At 66.9% G+C, this 16,799-nt stretch overlaps 2 protein-coding genes and 1 long non-coding RNA gene across 3 annotated transcripts; all 3 read left to right on the top strand.

The window, feature by feature from the left end:
- Window positions 1-1,410: 1,410 nt before the first annotated feature.
- Window positions 1,411-16,246, top strand: LOC309887680 (fer-1-like protein 5; the record flags this gene model as incomplete). The annotated part of the gene is made up of 43 exons (XM_082779590.1): window positions 1,411-1,495; window positions 1,712-1,767; window positions 1,847-1,938; window positions 2,016-2,325; window positions 2,403-2,558; window positions 2,741-2,791; window positions 2,866-2,896; window positions 2,983-3,098; window positions 3,732-3,775; window positions 3,846-3,919; window positions 3,995-4,089; window positions 4,173-4,286; window positions 4,383-4,563; window positions 4,635-4,759; window positions 4,837-4,928; window positions 5,763-5,952; window positions 7,107-7,252; window positions 7,325-7,439; window positions 7,481-7,622; window positions 7,699-7,862; window positions 8,295-8,471; window positions 8,940-9,042; window positions 9,122-9,199; window positions 9,284-9,465; window positions 9,546-9,704; window positions 9,783-9,881; window positions 10,302-10,463; window positions 10,549-10,732; window positions 11,232-11,257; window positions 11,367-11,408; window positions 11,479-11,592; window positions 12,270-12,401; window positions 12,492-12,647; window positions 12,721-12,812; window positions 13,479-13,649; window positions 14,334-14,482; window positions 14,556-14,695; window positions 15,184-15,272; window positions 15,353-15,448; window positions 15,534-15,675; window positions 15,755-15,854; window positions 15,952-16,128; window positions 16,242-16,246. The coding sequence occupies 43 exons, from the start codon at window positions 1,411-1,413 to the stop codon at window positions 16,244-16,246; spliced, it is 5,154 nt and encodes a 1,717-aa protein (XP_082635716.1).
- Window positions 3,284-3,596, top strand: LOC309887582. Its single transcript, XR_014319071.1, has 3 exons — window positions 3,284-3,322; window positions 3,397-3,494; window positions 3,564-3,596. It is a non-coding gene; the product is annotated as an uncharacterized lncRNA (long non-coding RNA).
- A 69-nt stretch (window positions 16,247-16,315) lies between the features above and the next one.
- On the top strand, window positions 16,316-16,790 carry LOC309887581 (dysferlin-like). The gene is made up of 3 exons (XM_082779396.1): window positions 16,316-16,351; window positions 16,439-16,586; window positions 16,669-16,790. The coding sequence occupies exons 1-3, from the start codon at window positions 16,326-16,328 to the stop codon at window positions 16,741-16,743; spliced, it is 249 nt and encodes an 82-aa protein (XP_082635522.1). The 5' UTR covers window positions 16,316-16,325; the 3' UTR covers window positions 16,744-16,790.
- Window positions 16,791-16,799: the final 9 nt, after the last annotated feature.

The raw sequence follows: 16,799 nt of genomic DNA on the forward strand, positions 1-16,799 counted from the left end.
GAGGCGCTTCCCCCCCCCCCCCCCCGAGGGGACGGCGCATGCGCGGGGAGAGGGGGGAAGGAAAGTGCGGAGAGTGGAGCGCGGAGCGGAGCGGGGCGGGGCGGGACGGGACGGGGGGACATGGGGGTGGGGACACGGGGGGGACACAACGGGGTGGGGACACAACGGGGAGGTGGCTTGGGGTACAGGGATGTGGGAGCACAAGGGTATGGGATGTGGGGACGTGGATGTGGGGACACAATGGGATGGGGATGTGGGGTGAGGTGGCGTGGGACACGGGGACATGGGGGGACATGGGGACATGGGGGGACATGGGGACACGGGGACATGGGGACAGGGGGACATGGGGACATGGGGGGACATGGGGACACAGGGACATGGGGACACAAAGACACAAGGACATGGGGACACGGGGACACGGGGACACGGGGACATGGGGACACAAGGACATGGGGACACAAGGACATGGAGACATGGAGACACGGGGACATGGGGACACGGGGTCATGGGGACATGGGGACACAGGGACATGGGGACAGGGGGACATGGGGACATGGGGGGACATGGGGACACGGGGACATGGGGACATGGGGACACAAGGACATGGGGACATGGGGACACGGGGACATGGGGACATGGGGATACAGGGACATGGGGACATGGGGACACGGGGACATGGAGACACGTGGATGTGGGTACAGGGGTATGGGGAGGTGGGGACTTGGGGCTCATGGGTGTGGAGACATGAGGACAGGACATGGCGATGCACTGGTGTGGGGCACATGGATGGGGGGACACAGGGACATGGGGACGTGGGGACATGGTGGCTTGGGGCATGTGGATGCGGGGACACAAGGACACAGACATGGGGACATGGGGGACACATGAGCATGAGGACACAGGAACAGGCACACAGAAGAACGGAGTGACAGGGGGCACACGCACGTAGGGACATGGGGACACGGACATGGGGATGCAGTGACACGGGGCACATGGGCTCGGTGACATGGGACACTAAGACATGGGGACACAGGGACCTATGGACATGGGCACACAGCGATGTGGGGACACGTGGATGTGGGGACACGGACATGGGGACACAGGGACACGGGGACACAGGTACGCACAGACAGGTTACACCGTGACACAGGGACACAGGGACACGCAGAAAGGGACACAGCACAGTGACACGGCCACGCATGGACAGGGCACAGGGTGACACAGGTACCTGGTGACACGGGGACACCCACCGACAGCAGCAGTGTCCCTGCCTGTCCCCACCGCGGCGCATCTGGTGCCGTTATGGAACACAGCCCGGTGGCAGCGCCATGGTGACAACCACTCGGTGGCACAGGGACAGCACAGGGACACAGCATGGGGACGACACGGGGACAGCACGGGGACACAGCCATGCTGCGGCTGCTGGTGGCCAGCGCCCACATCCCGGCAGCCACGGGCGCCGGGCCCGGCGTGCACGTGTCCGCCCGCTTCAGAGGTACCGGGGGGACAGGGGGACACCGCGGTGGCCGTCCCCATGAGATGGGTTGGCCATCCTCGTGGGACGGGGTGGCATCTGTCATCGTCACGGGATGGGATGGCATCGAGCAGCCTCGTGTGATGGGACGGTGCCAGCCACGCGTGGGGACAGGGGCAGTGTCACCTCAACGTCCCCAACCCAGGGTGCTGCCACCATCCCTCCTGTCCCCCCCAGGTGTCCCCAGGAGCACCCGGGTGGTGCCAGCAGAGTGCAACCCCACCTGGAATGAGGTGACGTGGCACGGGGACAGCCAGCAGTGGCACAGGGACACTCGTGCCACCCTGCTGACTGCTGTCACCTGCCCCGCAGACATTGGTGTGGCCGCTGGGCGCGCGTCCCCTGCGTCCCTCAGCCAGCCTGGTCCTGCGCCTCCGGCACTGGGGCCAGCCGGCACCCCAGGGGTGAGTGGCACCCATGGGTGGGCACCGCAGGGTGCTGTCCCCAGGGTGGCTGTGCTCACCGTCCCTGTCCCCTGCAGGGACCTGGGTGCCACCACGGTGCCACTGGGCCGGCTGGCGGAGGAGCCCGGGCTGCCGCTCGCCCTCAGCCACCTCCCACTGCTGGACCCTCGGGGACGTCCCACGGGGGCCACTGTCACTGTCCGCTGCTCCTACGTCCCCCCCGGCCAGGTGGCAGCAGGGGACACCGTGCCACCCCAGCAGGGATGGGTGGCACCCCGCCTGTCCCCCCCATGCCTCTCCCCGGCGGTGGGGACAGCCATCGGGGTGCCACCGGGGCCACCGCGCCACCACGCTAAGCCCGCGGCGGGGAGGAAGGAGGATTTCCAGGTAGGGCACCCACGGGTGCGGTGACACCCGGGGCGCTGTCCCAAACAGTGGCCACCGTGTCCCCACGTGTCCCATAGGTGCGGGTGAGGGTGATTGAGGGCCACCAGCTGCAGGGCAATGACATCAAGCCGGTGGTGACGGTCCTCATCGGCGAGCACCGCTTCAGGACCAGGATCCGCGCGGGGAACAACCCCTACTACAACGAGGTGGCCCCAGGGGACGGGGACCCGCCGGTGTCCCCCTCCCGCCCGCCACCGCGCTCACAGTTTTGCCCAATTCTAGGTGTTTTCCCAGCATTTCCACCAAACGCCCGTCCAGCTGGCAGCAGTGCCCATCCACATCCAGGTCGGGGCCAGTGGCACCTGCGGGGACGGTGACAATGGGGTGGCCACTGACATTGTCCCCAACCCCACAGGTGCTCAACTCCCGGGCCGTCCGTGCCGAGGCCACCATCGGCGCCTTCAAGGTGAGGGTGGCAGCAGGGAAACGGGGTGAAAAACCCCATTTTAGCCATTTTCCTCCCTTTTTGCTTCCCCGCAGCTGGATGTCGGCACCATCTACAACGCGCCCGGTAGGTGAGCCCCCTCCGTGGGGCGGTGGGTGCCCATGGGGTGTCACCACACCCCGGGGGGGGTGACACGGGTGTCCCCGCGGTAGGTCGCAGGCTGAGCTGGAAGTGGCTGAGCCTGCAGCACCCCCGGCGCCCCGAGGCCGGATCCTGCGGCTACCTCCGCGTCAGCCTGGCCGTCCTCCGCGCCGGCGAGACCGCGGCGGTGAGCACCCCACACAGCACCCTGAGACCCCCCTGGGGCGCACCCGTGATTTTTTTTTTAATTATTATTTTTGATTTGGGGTTATTTTTGCCCCCCAATCCAGGAGCTGGAGGAACCGGCAGGGAGCGAGGAGGTGGAGGCCAACCTCCTGCAGCCTTCGCCGCTCACCCCGTGCGTGGCCACGCTCCAGCTCCACGTCTACCGCGCCGAGGACCTGCCCCAGGGTGCGCCACGGGGATGGGGGACACTGGGGACACTGGGTGTCCCCGTACCCATTTGTCCTCCCTCCCTGGTGCAGAGGAACCGATCCGGTCGCACCTCCCGTCGGTGTTACCGGCCGGCGGCAAGCGGGGCTTCGTGGCGGCGGCGGTGCGAGCCAGCTTTGCCGGAAAGACGGTGGGTGGCGGGGAGCACCCATGGGTGCTGGCAGTGGGCGGGGGATGACGGCTGTGTCCCCCCCCCCAGCTCTGCACCCGGGTGATGCCCCCCGATGCCAACCCTGCGTGGAACGAGGTGCTCTTCTTCCCGCTGCGGGTGAGGTGCCTCCTGCGCCCCCCCCGGGTGGGGACCCCCATTAAAACCCCTCCTAATTAACGCCCTCCTCTCCCCCCCCAATATTTTGCTGCCTGGAAGCTGCCTCCCGTCTGTGATGCCATCGAGCTGGCCATCGTCAGCGGGTAAGTGGGGTGCTCCCCAATTTGGGGGGGCCCCCGGCATCACCCCCCACCCATCACTGCCCACCTGCAGGTCCCACGCCAAGGTCCTGGGCACCGCCACCCTGCACCTCTCCCAGATCTCCTCCGCTGGCGCCGAGCTTCAAGGTGAGCAGGATCCAACCTTGGGGGGGGCCCAAGCACCCCATCCCCTTCACTGAACCCCCCTTTTTTTGCTCCCAGGGGGGGTCTCTGGCTTCTTACCCTGCTTTGGACCCAGCTTTCTCCCCTTCTACGGCCCCCGGCTGGATCCTGCCAGGACACCCAGCACCCCCAGCGTGAGTGCAGCAGGGGGGAGACAGCACCCATACTGGGGAGGGGACACCAGCCCCCAGCTGTCCCCCCCCCCTTTATTTTGCAGGACACCGGGGTTGCGTACCGGGGCCGGGTGCTGCTGGAGCTCAGCACCCACACCAGGAGCCCGGATGGGCGCCAGCAGGACACCATCGCCTCCGAGGACGTCACCCGTGTGCAGGTGGGGACACGGTGCCATGCCACCACCGGGGCTTTTTCTTTTTAACGGCAATAATGGCCATAATTATCTGAGGCATTTTGGCTTTTCTATCCCCAGCGCCTCCTGCCCCGGCGCCGCCGCTTCGGGCTGTGCGGGGTGTTTTACTCGGCCACCATGCTGGCACCTGCGCCCGAGCTGCTGCGCTTCGAGCTCAGCATCGGCAACTACGGGGACACCGGTGACCCCACGTGCCGCCCCGCCGCCTCCACCACCCCCCACGGCCACCCCCTCTTTGACGGTGAGCGCAGGGGACACCCCTGTCCCCCCCCCCGGGTCACCATGGGGGTGCTGATCCCGCTGTGAACGCAGGCAATCGCTACCACTACCTGCCCTGGTACGACGCCAAGCCGGTGGTGGCCGTCACCTCCATTTGGGAGGACGCCGGCCACCGTTGGGACGCCGCGAACCTGCTGCAGAACATGGCCCAGAGGCTGGTGAGCACCCATGGGTGGGGGCGGCGGGGGGCAAGCACCCAGAGCAGGCAGTTTTTGGGCAGTGGTGACCTCCACAGGAGGGAAATGTGGCCGCGCTGCGGGACGCGGGGACGGCCACCTGCGGGGATGCCGGGAGGAGGCTGCTCCGGGAGCTGGCGCGGGACTGCAGGTGAGCACCCATGGGTGGCCCACGGGTCCCCCCGGGTTCAGCACCCCTGAGACATCCCCACCTGCAGACCCCCAGCAGCCCCCAGGGTGCTGGTGGTGGGACGTGGAGGGGAACCCAGCACCCGCTGAGCTGCACTGGGGCGATTTGGGGGGGGGGAAATGGGGCTTGAAGGGAAAAAGTGGGTTAATTGGGGATAAAAATGGGGTGCTTTGGGGACAAAATGGGTATTTCAGAGGGAAATGGGGCGTTGGGAAGAATATAGGGAATTTCTAGGGTGGAAATGGGACATATGGGGGAAAATGAGGCATATCTATGGGTAAATGGAGCATTTTGGGGTGAAGATGGGGCATTTGAGGGGAAACGGGACAATTCTGGGGCAGGGGAAATGGGGCATTTTAGGGGGAAATGGGGCATATCCAGGAAAAAAAGGGGAATTTCTGGGGTAGAAATGAGCCATGTGTGGAGAAATGGGGCATATCTGTGGGTAAAAAGGGTATTTCTGGGAGAATACGGGGCACTTCTGGGGTGGAAATAGGACATTTTAAGTTGAAATAGGACATTTTTAAGGGAAAATGGGACACTTGGGGGAGGAAATGGGGCGTACCTGGATAGAAATGGGGCATATCTGGGGGAAAATCAGGCACTTTTGGGGTGTAAATGGAACATTTTAGGAGGAAACGACATCTCTGGGGTGGAAAAGTGACAATTCTGTTGGAAACCAGCACACTTCTGGGCTAGAAACGTGGCATTTTGGTGCAAAACGAGGCAGTTCCATGGGCAAGCACCCCCGGCGTGCCCCCTGCTGTCCCCATCCCGGTGTCCCCAATCCCGCAGAGTGGCGCTGCCGGTGCTGGAGGCGCAGATCCCCAAGACACCGCTGGACGCAGAGCTGCGTGCTGCCCGCCTGCACCTCCTGCGCCTCATGGCCGCCGCAGCGACCACCAGCCCCCCCCATGGCGGCTGGGCCGCGCTGCTACCACAGGCCGAGGCCTGGCTAGGCCGCGTGGCCGCGCTGGCGGCCGAGGTGAGGGGAAGGCCCCGAATTCGAGGCCCCTCTCCGGTGCCCGGCCCTGGGGCTTTGTCCTCAGCCCCGTCCCGTCCTCAGCCACAGGCCGGTGTCCCCGACGTGCTGCTGTGGCTGCTGAGCGGGCCGCGGCGGGTGGCCTGCGCCCGTGTCCCCGCACACTGCCTGGTGTTCTCGCCCCGTGGCCATGCCGCCTGCGGGAGGCTCTGCGGCCGGACCCAGACCCTCTTCTTGGGGGTAGGGGGCAGCGTGGGTGTCCCATGTCCCCAACGTGTTCCCTCTGTGTCCCCTCCATGTGTCTCCTCTGTGTCCCACCAGTGTCACCTTCATGTCACTTCCACATCCCCTCCATGTCCCCTCAGTGTCCCATCAATGTCACCTCCCTGTCACTTTCATATCCATCTGTGTCACTCCCTGTCTCATCAATGTCACCCCCATGTCACTTTCGCTTCCCTTCCAGTCCCATCTATGTCCCCTCCACATCCCCTCCAGTTCCGCTCTATCTCCCCTCCATGCCCCATCTATGTCCCCTCCATGTCCTCTCCATGCTGCCTTTGTGTCCCCTCTGTGTCCCCTCCACATCCCCTCCGTGCCTCTCCTGTTCCCCCTGTGTCTCCTCCATGTCCCCTCCCTGTTCCCTCTGTGCCCCATCCATACCTCCCCATGTCCCCCATGTCTGTCCACAACTCCCATGTCCCCACCATGTGTCCCATGTCCTGGACATCCCCCATATCCCCCCACGTCCCCCATGTGCCCCCATGTCTCCCACATCCCCCATATCCTCCACAACCCCCCTGTCTTCCATGTCCCCAATATCCCCCCACATCTCCCCTAAGTCCCATGTCCCCCATGTCCCCCTACATCTCCCATAACCCCCGTATCCCCCCGTATCCCCCCATATCCCCCATGTCCCCCCATGTCCCCCATGTCCCCCAGGCCTCGGGCCACATCCATGCCCAGCTCCGTGTCCGGCTGTGGCTGGGGCGCGTGGCTGAGAGCCGGGACCTGCCGCGGTGCCTGGAGGGCACCCTGCACATCTATGCCGAGACGGTGAGCACCAGGAGGGACACGGTGACACGGTGACACCGGGACATCCCCAACGTTCCTCTGAGCCCCCCACCCTGGTCTCGCTGCAGTACGAAAACCAGACAAAGTTCCTGGGCAAGTGGAGCGGGAGGGGGCTGCCGGGGCGCCCCGGCTTCTCCGACATCACCGGCAAAGCGGGGCTGCCCTGCCACCGCATCCGGCCCCCCAAGGGCTGGCGCTGGGACGGACCCTGGGCCGTGGAGCCACAGCGGCGGTGAGCACCCTGGAGACCCTGCGCTGAGCTGGAGGGGACGGGGAGGTGACACCGGCTTGTCCCTGTCCCCAGGCTGCTGCTGGATGCCGAGGCCAACCTGGGCGAGGTGCTGGAGGAGGTGTACGAGAACGAGAGCCGGCAGCCTGGCGGGGACTGGGGACCTGCCACCGTAGCCAACACCGATGCTGTGAGTGAGGGGTGACACAGGGACAATGGGGATGCCACCAGTGGGGTGGCACCATCGTGCTCAGCTCCCACCCGATGCAGGCCGGTGCGGCGGTGCCCCCCAAGGAGGAGGTGGCTTGTCCCCAAGGCTGGCACGTCACCGACAGCTGGCGGGTGGACATGGCGGGGGCCGTGGATGAGGCTGGTGAGCGGGCGTCCCCAGCGGGTACCGTGGGGAGGGTGGTGGCGGCAGAGGTGACAAGGACACCCGGGTGACACAGGCTGGGAGTACGGGGCGAGCACGGCACCCGGCAGCCCCCCGCTGGCGTGGCACCCCGCTGAGAAGACGTACCACACGCACCGGCGCCGGCGCTGGCTGCGCACCCGCCGCAGGGAGCCCGGCACCCAGGGACAGGAGCAGGACGTGGCCACCTTCCTCCAGCTGGTTGGGGCGGCGGGCACGGGGTGACAGGGATGGGGGTGGCAGGGATGGGGTCACAGGGTGGAGATGGTAGGGGTGGGGTGGCAGGGATGGGGTGGCAGGGATGGGGGTGGCAGGGGTGGAGTGGCAGGGATGGGGTGGCAAGGAAGGGGGTGATGAGACGGGGGTGACAAGGATGGGGTGGCCGGGACAGGGTGGCAGGTAAGAGGGTGCCAGGAATGGGGTTGCAAGGTTGGGGGTGCTGAGGATGGGGTGGCGGGGATGGGGGTGGAAGGGATGGGGGTGACAGGGATGGGGGTGACAGGATGGGGGTGACAGCAAGGGGGTGGCAGGCACGAGGTAGTGGGGATGAGCCTTTGGCCACCAGTGCCCTGCCTTGAGCACCCCCACCCGCTCCCTGTGCCACCGTCCCCTGCGTGCCTCGTGTCCCCGCAGCACAGCCCCGAAGCACCAGCACCGGACGAGGCGTGGGAGTACGCGACCCTGTGGGGCTGCCGCTTCCACCTGCGGCCCCGCGCCAGGGACCTGTGCCGGCGGCGCTGCTGGCACCGGCGCATGGTGCCATCGCAGCCCCCGTCCGTGGCCCCCCTCTTCCTCCTCGAGGGCTCCCCGGTACCGCAGCGCCCGGCCGCCGGCACGGGAAGGGGGAGCTGGGGAGGGGGCAATGGGGACGGGGTGCTGGGGAGGGGGCTGTGAGGGTGGGGGGATGGAGGGACAGAAAAAAGGGGAAAGGGATGGGGTGATGGATGGATGGAGGTACGTAGGGACAGAGGGATGGGGGGACAGGGATAAAGGGAGGGATCAAGGGAGGGACAGAGGGATGCAGGGACGGAGAAATGGAGGGACAGGGATGCAGGGGCAGAGGGACAGGGGTGTAGGGACAAACGGATGGAGGGAGTGGGGACAGAGGGATGGACAAAGGGAGGACGGGATGGAGGGAGAAAGGAATTTATGGATGGGGGATGCAGGGACAAGAGCACATGGAGAGAGCAGCACCCAGGGACGTTGGGATGCAGGGACAGGGGGACATGGGGGCAGCAGGGGCAGGCTGACCCCCTGCCCCACATCCCAACCCCGCAGGGCACGGAGGCGGCAGTGCCGGAGGGCGAGCAGCCAGCCTCAGGGGCCGGGGGCCGGGGGCGCCCGCAGCAGCCCATGCCCCTCATCCTCTGCACCTTCCAGCGTGAGCCCCGGGGTGCCAGGAGGGGAGGGTCCCGGGGGGGGGTTACAGGACCCCCTGCCACCCCCTGCCTCTCCCACAGGGCCCAGCTACTTCCAGCTGCGCTGCTACCTCTTCCAGGCGCTGGAGCTGGCGCCCCACGGCACCAAGACCACGGCAGGTGGGACCCCCCCAACCCTCCCCGGCACCCCGGACCCCCCCAGCAGGCACCCCGGGGTGCTGACGGTGGGTGCCGCCCCCGCAGACCCCATCGCCCACGTGTCCTTCGTGCACGTCAGCCAGAGCACCCGGGTGCTCGCCCGCACCCTGGACCCACGCTGGGACCAGGCGCTGCTCTTCCACCGGGTGCTGCTTTACGGAGACCCCCGGGGGGTCCGCGACGAGCCCCCGGCCGTGGTGGTGGAGGTGTTTGACAAAGAAGGAGAGGTACGGCGGGGGGGGGAGGCACCCATGGGTGCGGGGCACCAATGGGTGGGGGGCACCCACGCCCTGGCTTTGTCTTGCAGGGTGCTGGCAGCTTGCTGGGGCGGTGTGTGTGCACCCCGCATGTGTGGCTGGATCTGGGGTGCCGGCAGCCCCCCCAGCTGCGACGTTACCCACTGGAGGGGCCGGGGGGGCCGGCGGGGGAGCTGCTGGCTGCCTTCGAGCTGCTGCACGAGGCTGAGGTGAGGGGTGAGCGGGGGGGAGGCGAGGGGGCACCCGGAATTTGTCCCCATCGTTCTTGTGCCCCCCAACCCCATCAGGAGGGGGCCCTGGCGCAGCTCAGCACCCCCCCGTGGAGGGACGGCACCTTCAGCGTCCCCCTGGGCATCCGGCCCCTGCTGCGGCTGGTGGCACTCGAGGTGACCCCGGGGACGGGGACGGGGATGGGGACAGGGAGGGAGGTGGGGTGGGGGGGAGGTCTGAGGGGGAACGGGGTGGTTGGGGGCAAGGATGTGGGTGAGGACAGGGCAGGGATGGGGACAGGATGGGGACAGGATGGGGATGGGTTGGGGATGGGATGGGGATTGGATGGGGACTGGGATGGACACAGGACTGGGACAAGATCGGGATGGGGTGGGGAAATAGGAATGGGACATGGAAATGGAAATGGGATGGGGACAAGGTCAGGGATGGAGACAGAGGGGACGGGGCAGCGATGAAGAAGGGGATGGGATTGGGGACAAGGACAGCGATGAAAAAAAGGATGGAGACAGGACAATGACAAGGGCAGGGGGCGAACGGATGCCGGGGGGTGACAGGAGCCACGCGGGACCCCGCAGGTGCTGGCGTGGGGGCTGCGGGGGCTGCGCGGCCGCTCCCCCCTGCCCGTGCGCGCCCCCAGCCTGGAGGTGCAGTGCGGGGGCCAGGTCCTGCGCACGCCCCCCATCGCCGACCTCGCCGCCAACCCCAACTTCCCCATCAACGCCTTCCTGCTGCCGCTGGTGAGGGCGGGGGGCCGGGGGGGGGGGCAGCCCACCCGGGGGTGCTGCTGGCGGCACCCGAGGTGACGGTGAGGTTTGTCCCCAGCACCTGCCGGCGGAGGAGGAGTACGTGCCCCCCCTGCGGCTGCGGGTGCTGGACACGCAGGGGTTCGGGTACCGGCCCGAGCTGGGGCAGGCGTGCGTGCGGGGCCTGGGGCGCTTCTGCTGCCAGCCCCACGGCGGGGGGCAGCCACACGGGCACGGTGCCCCCCTGGCGAGCCTTGGTCCTGGTACAGCCCTGCCCTGTCCCTACCCATCCCTGGCAGCCCCCTGCCCATCCCTGCCCTCTCCCTGGTAGCCCCTTCCCCATCCCTGGTCCCTCCCTTTCCCATCCCATCCCCTCCTTTTCCACCTTTCCACCCCATCCCATCCTTTTCCACCCCTTCCCCATCCCTTCCCATCCCTTGCCCATCTCTTCCCCATCCCTTCCTACCCCTTCCCATCCCTTCCCACCCCTATCTCATCCCTTCCCCTTCCCTTCCTATCCCTTCCTTATCCCTGGTACCTCCCTTCTCATCCCTTGTGCCTCTCTTCCCATCCCTTCCCCAGCCTTTCCTCATCCCTTCCCAGTCCTTCTCATCCCTTCTTATTCCTTCCCCATCCCTTCTTATCCCTTTCCCAACCCTCCCCATCCCTTCTCCATCCCTTCCCATCCCTTCTTATCCCTTCCCCATCCCTCCCCATCCCTTCCCCTCTCTGGGATGATTTCTTTCCCCTCTCCCCGCACAGCCGCTGCCTGGGACAGGATTGCTCAGGTGAGTTCCCCCCAGTCCCCCCCTCACCCATTCCCAGCAGCGCTGGCCCCACAGCGGGGTCCCCGGCCCCCCACCCCCGTTCCCCAGGCGTCCCCTCCGCTCCCTGCAGATCCTGCCCAAGGTCACCGCTGAGAAGGGGGCTGCGGACAAGGTGGGCACGGGAACGGGGCCTCCAAGGGCACCGGGGCCACCCCTCCCCGCCTCACCCTGCTCCCCACCAGGCTGCGGAGAGGGAGGAAGAGGACGAGGATGAAGGAGACTGGTGGAGTAAATTCTATGCGGCCCTGGGGGACACCACAAAGAGCCACCGGGGGACGCACAGGGACAGCCTCAAGGTGAGCCGGGGCAGGGGGCAAGGACAGGGATGGGGATGGAGACAGATGGGAATAGGATAGGGAAGAGGATTGGGACAGAGATGGGGTGGCAATGGGAATGATGGGGATGGGGACAGGGATGGTTGGGGACACTCAGATGGGGACAGGGATGAAGACAGCAGGGGGATGAGGTCAGGGATGGAGACTGGGAGGGGAACAGGATGGGGACAGGGACAGGGGCAGGGAAAGTGATGAAGGGGATGGGATGGAGACAGGGATGGGGATGGGGACAGGAACGAGTACAAGACGAGGACAGGGACAGGAATAAAGGTGGGGAGGGGACAGGAATAAAGATGGGAGGGGACAGGGACTGGGCTGGGGACAAGGAGGAAGAAGAGATGAGGACAGGGACAGGATGGAGACAAAGATGGAACGGTGATGAAGAAGGCAGTGGGATGGGGACAAGGCTTGGGATGGGGACAGGAATGAAGACAAAAAGAGGACAAGGACAGGGACAGGAAGGAAGGTGGGATGGGGACAGGGACAAGGCTGGGAATGGGGACAGGAACAAAGAAGGGGACAGGGACTGGGTGGGGAGAAGCACCAAGACGGGGATGGGGCTGAGCTGGGGATAGGGACAAGGATGAGGACAGCGATGGGGACAGGGCCAGCCCCACCAGCCACCTCCATGCCCCCAGGTCTACAGCTGCGAGCTGGAGGCGGTGCCTGAATTCGAAGGGCTGCAGGATTTCTGCCAGACCTTTCCCCTCTACCAGCCGGGGGGGCCGCTGGGGGCTGGGGAGGACCCCGTGCCCGTGGGCGAGTTCAAGGTGAGAGCCCCTGGAGTCCCATGGGGACCCCAAACACGGGACCAGGGCACCTCGGGGTGCACAGCTGGGCTGTCCCCCCCCCACCTCCAGGGGCTTTTTTGTCTCTACCCCCTGCCCGAGGACCCCGGGGTGCCCCCCCCGCCGCGCCACTTCCAGGAGCTGCCCCCCAGCCAGCCCCAGCAGTGCCTGGTGCGTGTCTACGTCGTCCGCGCCTTCGACCTGTCACCTCGTGACCGGAACGGGCTGGTAAGGCCACCCCCGTGTCCCCCGCACCCCATGTCCCCCCGGGTCACCCTGATGTCCCCCCCGATGCTGCCAGTGTGACCCCTACGTCCGCGTCTCGCTGGGGACGAAGACACTGGGCCAGCGGGACCAGTACATGCCCAACACCGTGGAGCCAGTTTTCGGCAGGTAGGGCCAGCGCGGGTGGCTTGGTGGCACTGCCACTGCTGGGTAGCACCAGGCTGGCACCGAGGCGAGGTGTCCTGTGAGAGTCCATGCTGGTGGGTCCCCATTCCTTGTGCCACCTGGTCCCTGTGCCACTGGGTCCCCAAGCTGTCAGGTCCTCGTGCCACCGTGTCCCCAGTCCCTCAGGTCTCGATGTCTCTGGGTCCCTGCTCCTCATGCTGGAGGGCTCCTGTGCCACCACATCCCTACCCCTCATGCCAGCAGGTCCCCGTGCCACCAGATGCCCCATTCCCAGTGCCCATGGGTCTCCTTAACACCAGGTCACCGTGTCACCAAGTCCCTTGGCCAGCAGGTCTCCATGCCTTTAGGTCCCCATTCTCCTGCCCTACTTCCCATGCCAGCACACCCTCGTGCCACCAGATCCCCATTTCCCATGCCAGCAGCTCCCCGTGCCAGGAGGTCCCCATTCCCCGTGCTGGTGGGTCCCCATACCACCAGGCCATCATGTCACCAAGTCCCCATGCTGGCAGATCCATGCCTGTAGGTCCCAATACCCTTGGGTGTCCCCATGCCCTTGGGTGTCCCCATGCCCTTGGGTGTCCCCATACCCTTGGGTGTCCCAATGCCCGCGGGTGCCGGTCCCCGGGGCTGATGGCGCCGTGCTGCCAGGATGTTCGAGGTGACGGCCACCATCCCGCTGGACAAGGACCTGCGGGTCTCGCTGCTGGACTATGACCTGCTGCCACCCGACCAGGAGATCGGCAGCACCACCATCGACCTGGAGAACCGGCTGCTGTCCCGCTTCCGCGCCCACTGCGGGCTGCCCCGCCTGTACCGCACGTGGGTGCCCCAGGATGGGCACGGAGCGGGGGCACCGGGACCTGGGGTGGGGACGGGGTGATAGGGACGTGGGGTTGGGTGTGGGGAGATGGGGAGAGAGTGGGCACAGGGGGATGGGGACAAGGAAATGGGGAGGGCAGAGGGGATGGAGATGAGGAGATGGGGACAAAGGGATAGGGACAAGGAGATGGGGAGGGCACGGGAAGGTGAGCACGAGGTGATGGGGATGAAGGGGAACATGGGGATGGTCCCAGGGCTGGGGACAGGAGCTGGGGACAGTGGGCATGGCATGGGTACAAGGAAATGGGAGGTGGTGGGCACCAGGGTGGGCACACAGAGATGGGGACAGGGTAGGTACAAGGGGATGGGTGCAGAGGGACAAGGATGGGGCTGGCACGGGGATGGGCATGGGGGAATTGGGGACAAGGAGATGGGGTGGGGGGGGCCCACAGACACATGGAAGGGGGTGGGGTGGGCACAGGGGGACAGAATGGGCACAGGGAGCTGCCAGTGGCACAAGGGGAGAGGGGACAGGGGGATCGGGTGGGCGCAGGGAGATGGGACTGGCACAACCATGGGCATAAAGGGATCGGGGGGCTCGGGGCTATGGGGTGGGCACAACAAGGGGCACTGGGAGCTGGGGAGGGGACACCACAGCCCCCAGCCCCTTCACCGTGCCCGCAGCGCTGGCCCCGGGCGCTGGAGGGACCAGCTCAGCCCCAGCCGGGCTCTGGAGCACTTCACCCACACCCAGGGGCTGCCGGCACCCGAATTCAGCGCCGACGGCACCGCCGTCACCTTCGGGTGCTCCACCTTCCTGCTCAGCCATTTCGGTGGGTTGGGGTCCGGGGGTCTTGGGGAGGGGTCACGGGACCCCTGCGGTGGTGCGAGGGCTCGGCCTTGCAGAGAGCGGCCCCCCCGCGCACCGGCACCCCGGGGCGCCCCGGGAGCGCCTGGCCCTGCACGTGCTCCGCGCCTGTCGCCTCGTCCCCGAGCACCTCGAGACACGGACGCTCTACAACAGCACCCAGCCCGGGCTGGAGCAGGTGGGGACACCAGGGACAGAGGGATGGTGGGCACCCTGGGGTGACAAGGACCCTGAGGTGACAGGGGCTCCTGGGCAGGGAGGGGTGCTGGAGCAGGAGAGGCGATGGGGACCCTGGGGTGATGGGGACATGGATAAGGAAGGACCCTGGGGTGATGGAGACACGGGTGGGGAGGGACCCAAGGGTGACGGGGACTTTAGGACATAAAGGGATGCTGGGGAGCACAACAGGGACCCTGGGGTGACAGGGACAGACAGGGACACTGGCACGGGGGGTAAGACAGGGACCCTGGGCCATAAAGAGGTACCTGGGACACAACTGGGACGCAGGCGACTTGGTTGGGTGCTGGGGGGATAAGGGGAACCCGGGGGTGACAGGGACCCCAGGCCAAGGGGGGATGCTGGGGGCAGGTGGCAGGGACACTGGGGACACCTTGGGACAGGGGACAAGGGGTGCTGGTACCAGCGTCCCCCTGCCCCTCGGTGCAGGGCAAGGTGCAGATGTGGGTGGACGTCTTCCCCGCCAGCCTCGGACCCCCAGGCCCCCCCGTCGACATCACCCCCCGCAAGCCCCAGAGGTGAGCACCCCGCCGGGGGACAGGGACGTCCTGTGGGGGGGGGGGGGAGGTGGCACGTCCCTGTCCCCGTCCCCCTCCAGGTACGAGCTGCGCTGCGTGGTGTGGAACACGCGGGACGTGGACCTGAGGGACACCAACGTGGCCGGGCAGAGGATGAGCGACATCTACGTCACCGGGTGAGCCACAGCCACCGCCGGGGACCCGGTGGCGGGGATGGGGACAAGGGTGGCAGCCACATCGCGTCCCCCCGGGGCACGGCAGGTGGCTGGACGGGCTGGAGGAGCAGAGGCAGAGGACGGACGTGCACTACCGCTCGCTGCAAGGGGACGGCAGCTTCAACTGGCGCTTCGTCTTCTCCTTCGAGTACCTGGCGGCCGAGCGGCTCTGCGTCCTGCCCCGAAAGGTGCCGGGGTCCCTTTGGGGCAGGCACGGGGCTGGGGGGGGCACCGGGCATGACCCCCGCTTTCCTTCCCTCTGTTTAGGAGCATTTTTGGAGCCTGGACGAGACGGTGCAGAAGCTGCCCCCCAAGCTCATCCTCCAAGTGTGGGACAACGACATGTTCACGGCCGATGACTTTTTGGGTGAGACCCCAGCTCCCTGCCCAGCACCTGCTGGGGCGGAGGGGGGCACCCATGGGTGACAGGGGCACCCACATTTTGTTTTTTCCCCCCCGTGCAGGTGTCCTGGAGCTGGAGCTCAGCCGGCTGCCGCAGCCAGCCCGGCACCCCCAGGACTGTGCCCTGACGCCGCGGCCGAGCCGCTGGCCCTGGCGGGGGGCGCGGGGCCCCCCCCACCTCTCCCTTTTTCGGCAGAAGCGGGTGAAGGGCTGGTGGCCCTGCACCGTGCAGGAGGGTGGCAAGCAGCGCCTGTCGGTAGGGCAGGATGGGGGGGAAAAAGGGTGGGCGGCGATGAGAGGGGGGCACAAATCCTGGCCCCCACCTCCCAAATCCACCCCCCCCGCCCTTCAGGGTAAGCTGGAGCTGAGCCTGGAGCTGCTGAAGGCCAAGGAGGCAGAGGAGCGGCCGGCAGGGAAAGGGCGAGAGGAGCCCAACATGTACCCAGCCCTGCAGCCACCCCTGTAAGGCCCCGGGTTGAGCCCCCACCCCAAAAAAAAAAGGGTGCAGGGGGGGTGTCAGCGGGTGCCCCCAGCTGGGTGTCGTTGCAGGCGGCCGGAGGGGTCGTTCCTGTGGCTGCAGGCTCCGCTGCGCAGCCTGCGCTACGGCCTCTGGCGGCGGCACCGCTGCCGCATTGTGCTGGGGCTGGCCCTGCTGCTGCTCCTCGCCCTCATCCTCACCTTCATCTACGCCGCACCGGTGAGCGCAGCCCCCCCCCCCCCAATCCATCCCTCTGCCAGCCCCAGAGCCCCCCCTGAGCTCCTCTCTCTGTCCCCCGCAGGGTTACTTGGCCATGAAGCTGGTGAACCCTCTCCAAGGCTGGCATCCCTTCAGCGCTGCTGCAAGCAAGCCCTGATTTGGGGACACCGCCAGGGCACGAGGACGCTGGGTGGGGGGAGCACCAAGGGGCTG

This window comes from Aythya marila, assembly GCF_965140915.1.
Source record: "Aythya marila genome assembly, chromosome: 26".
Classification (NCBI taxonomy): domain Eukaryota; kingdom Metazoa; phylum Chordata; class Aves; order Anseriformes; family Anatidae; genus Aythya; species Aythya marila.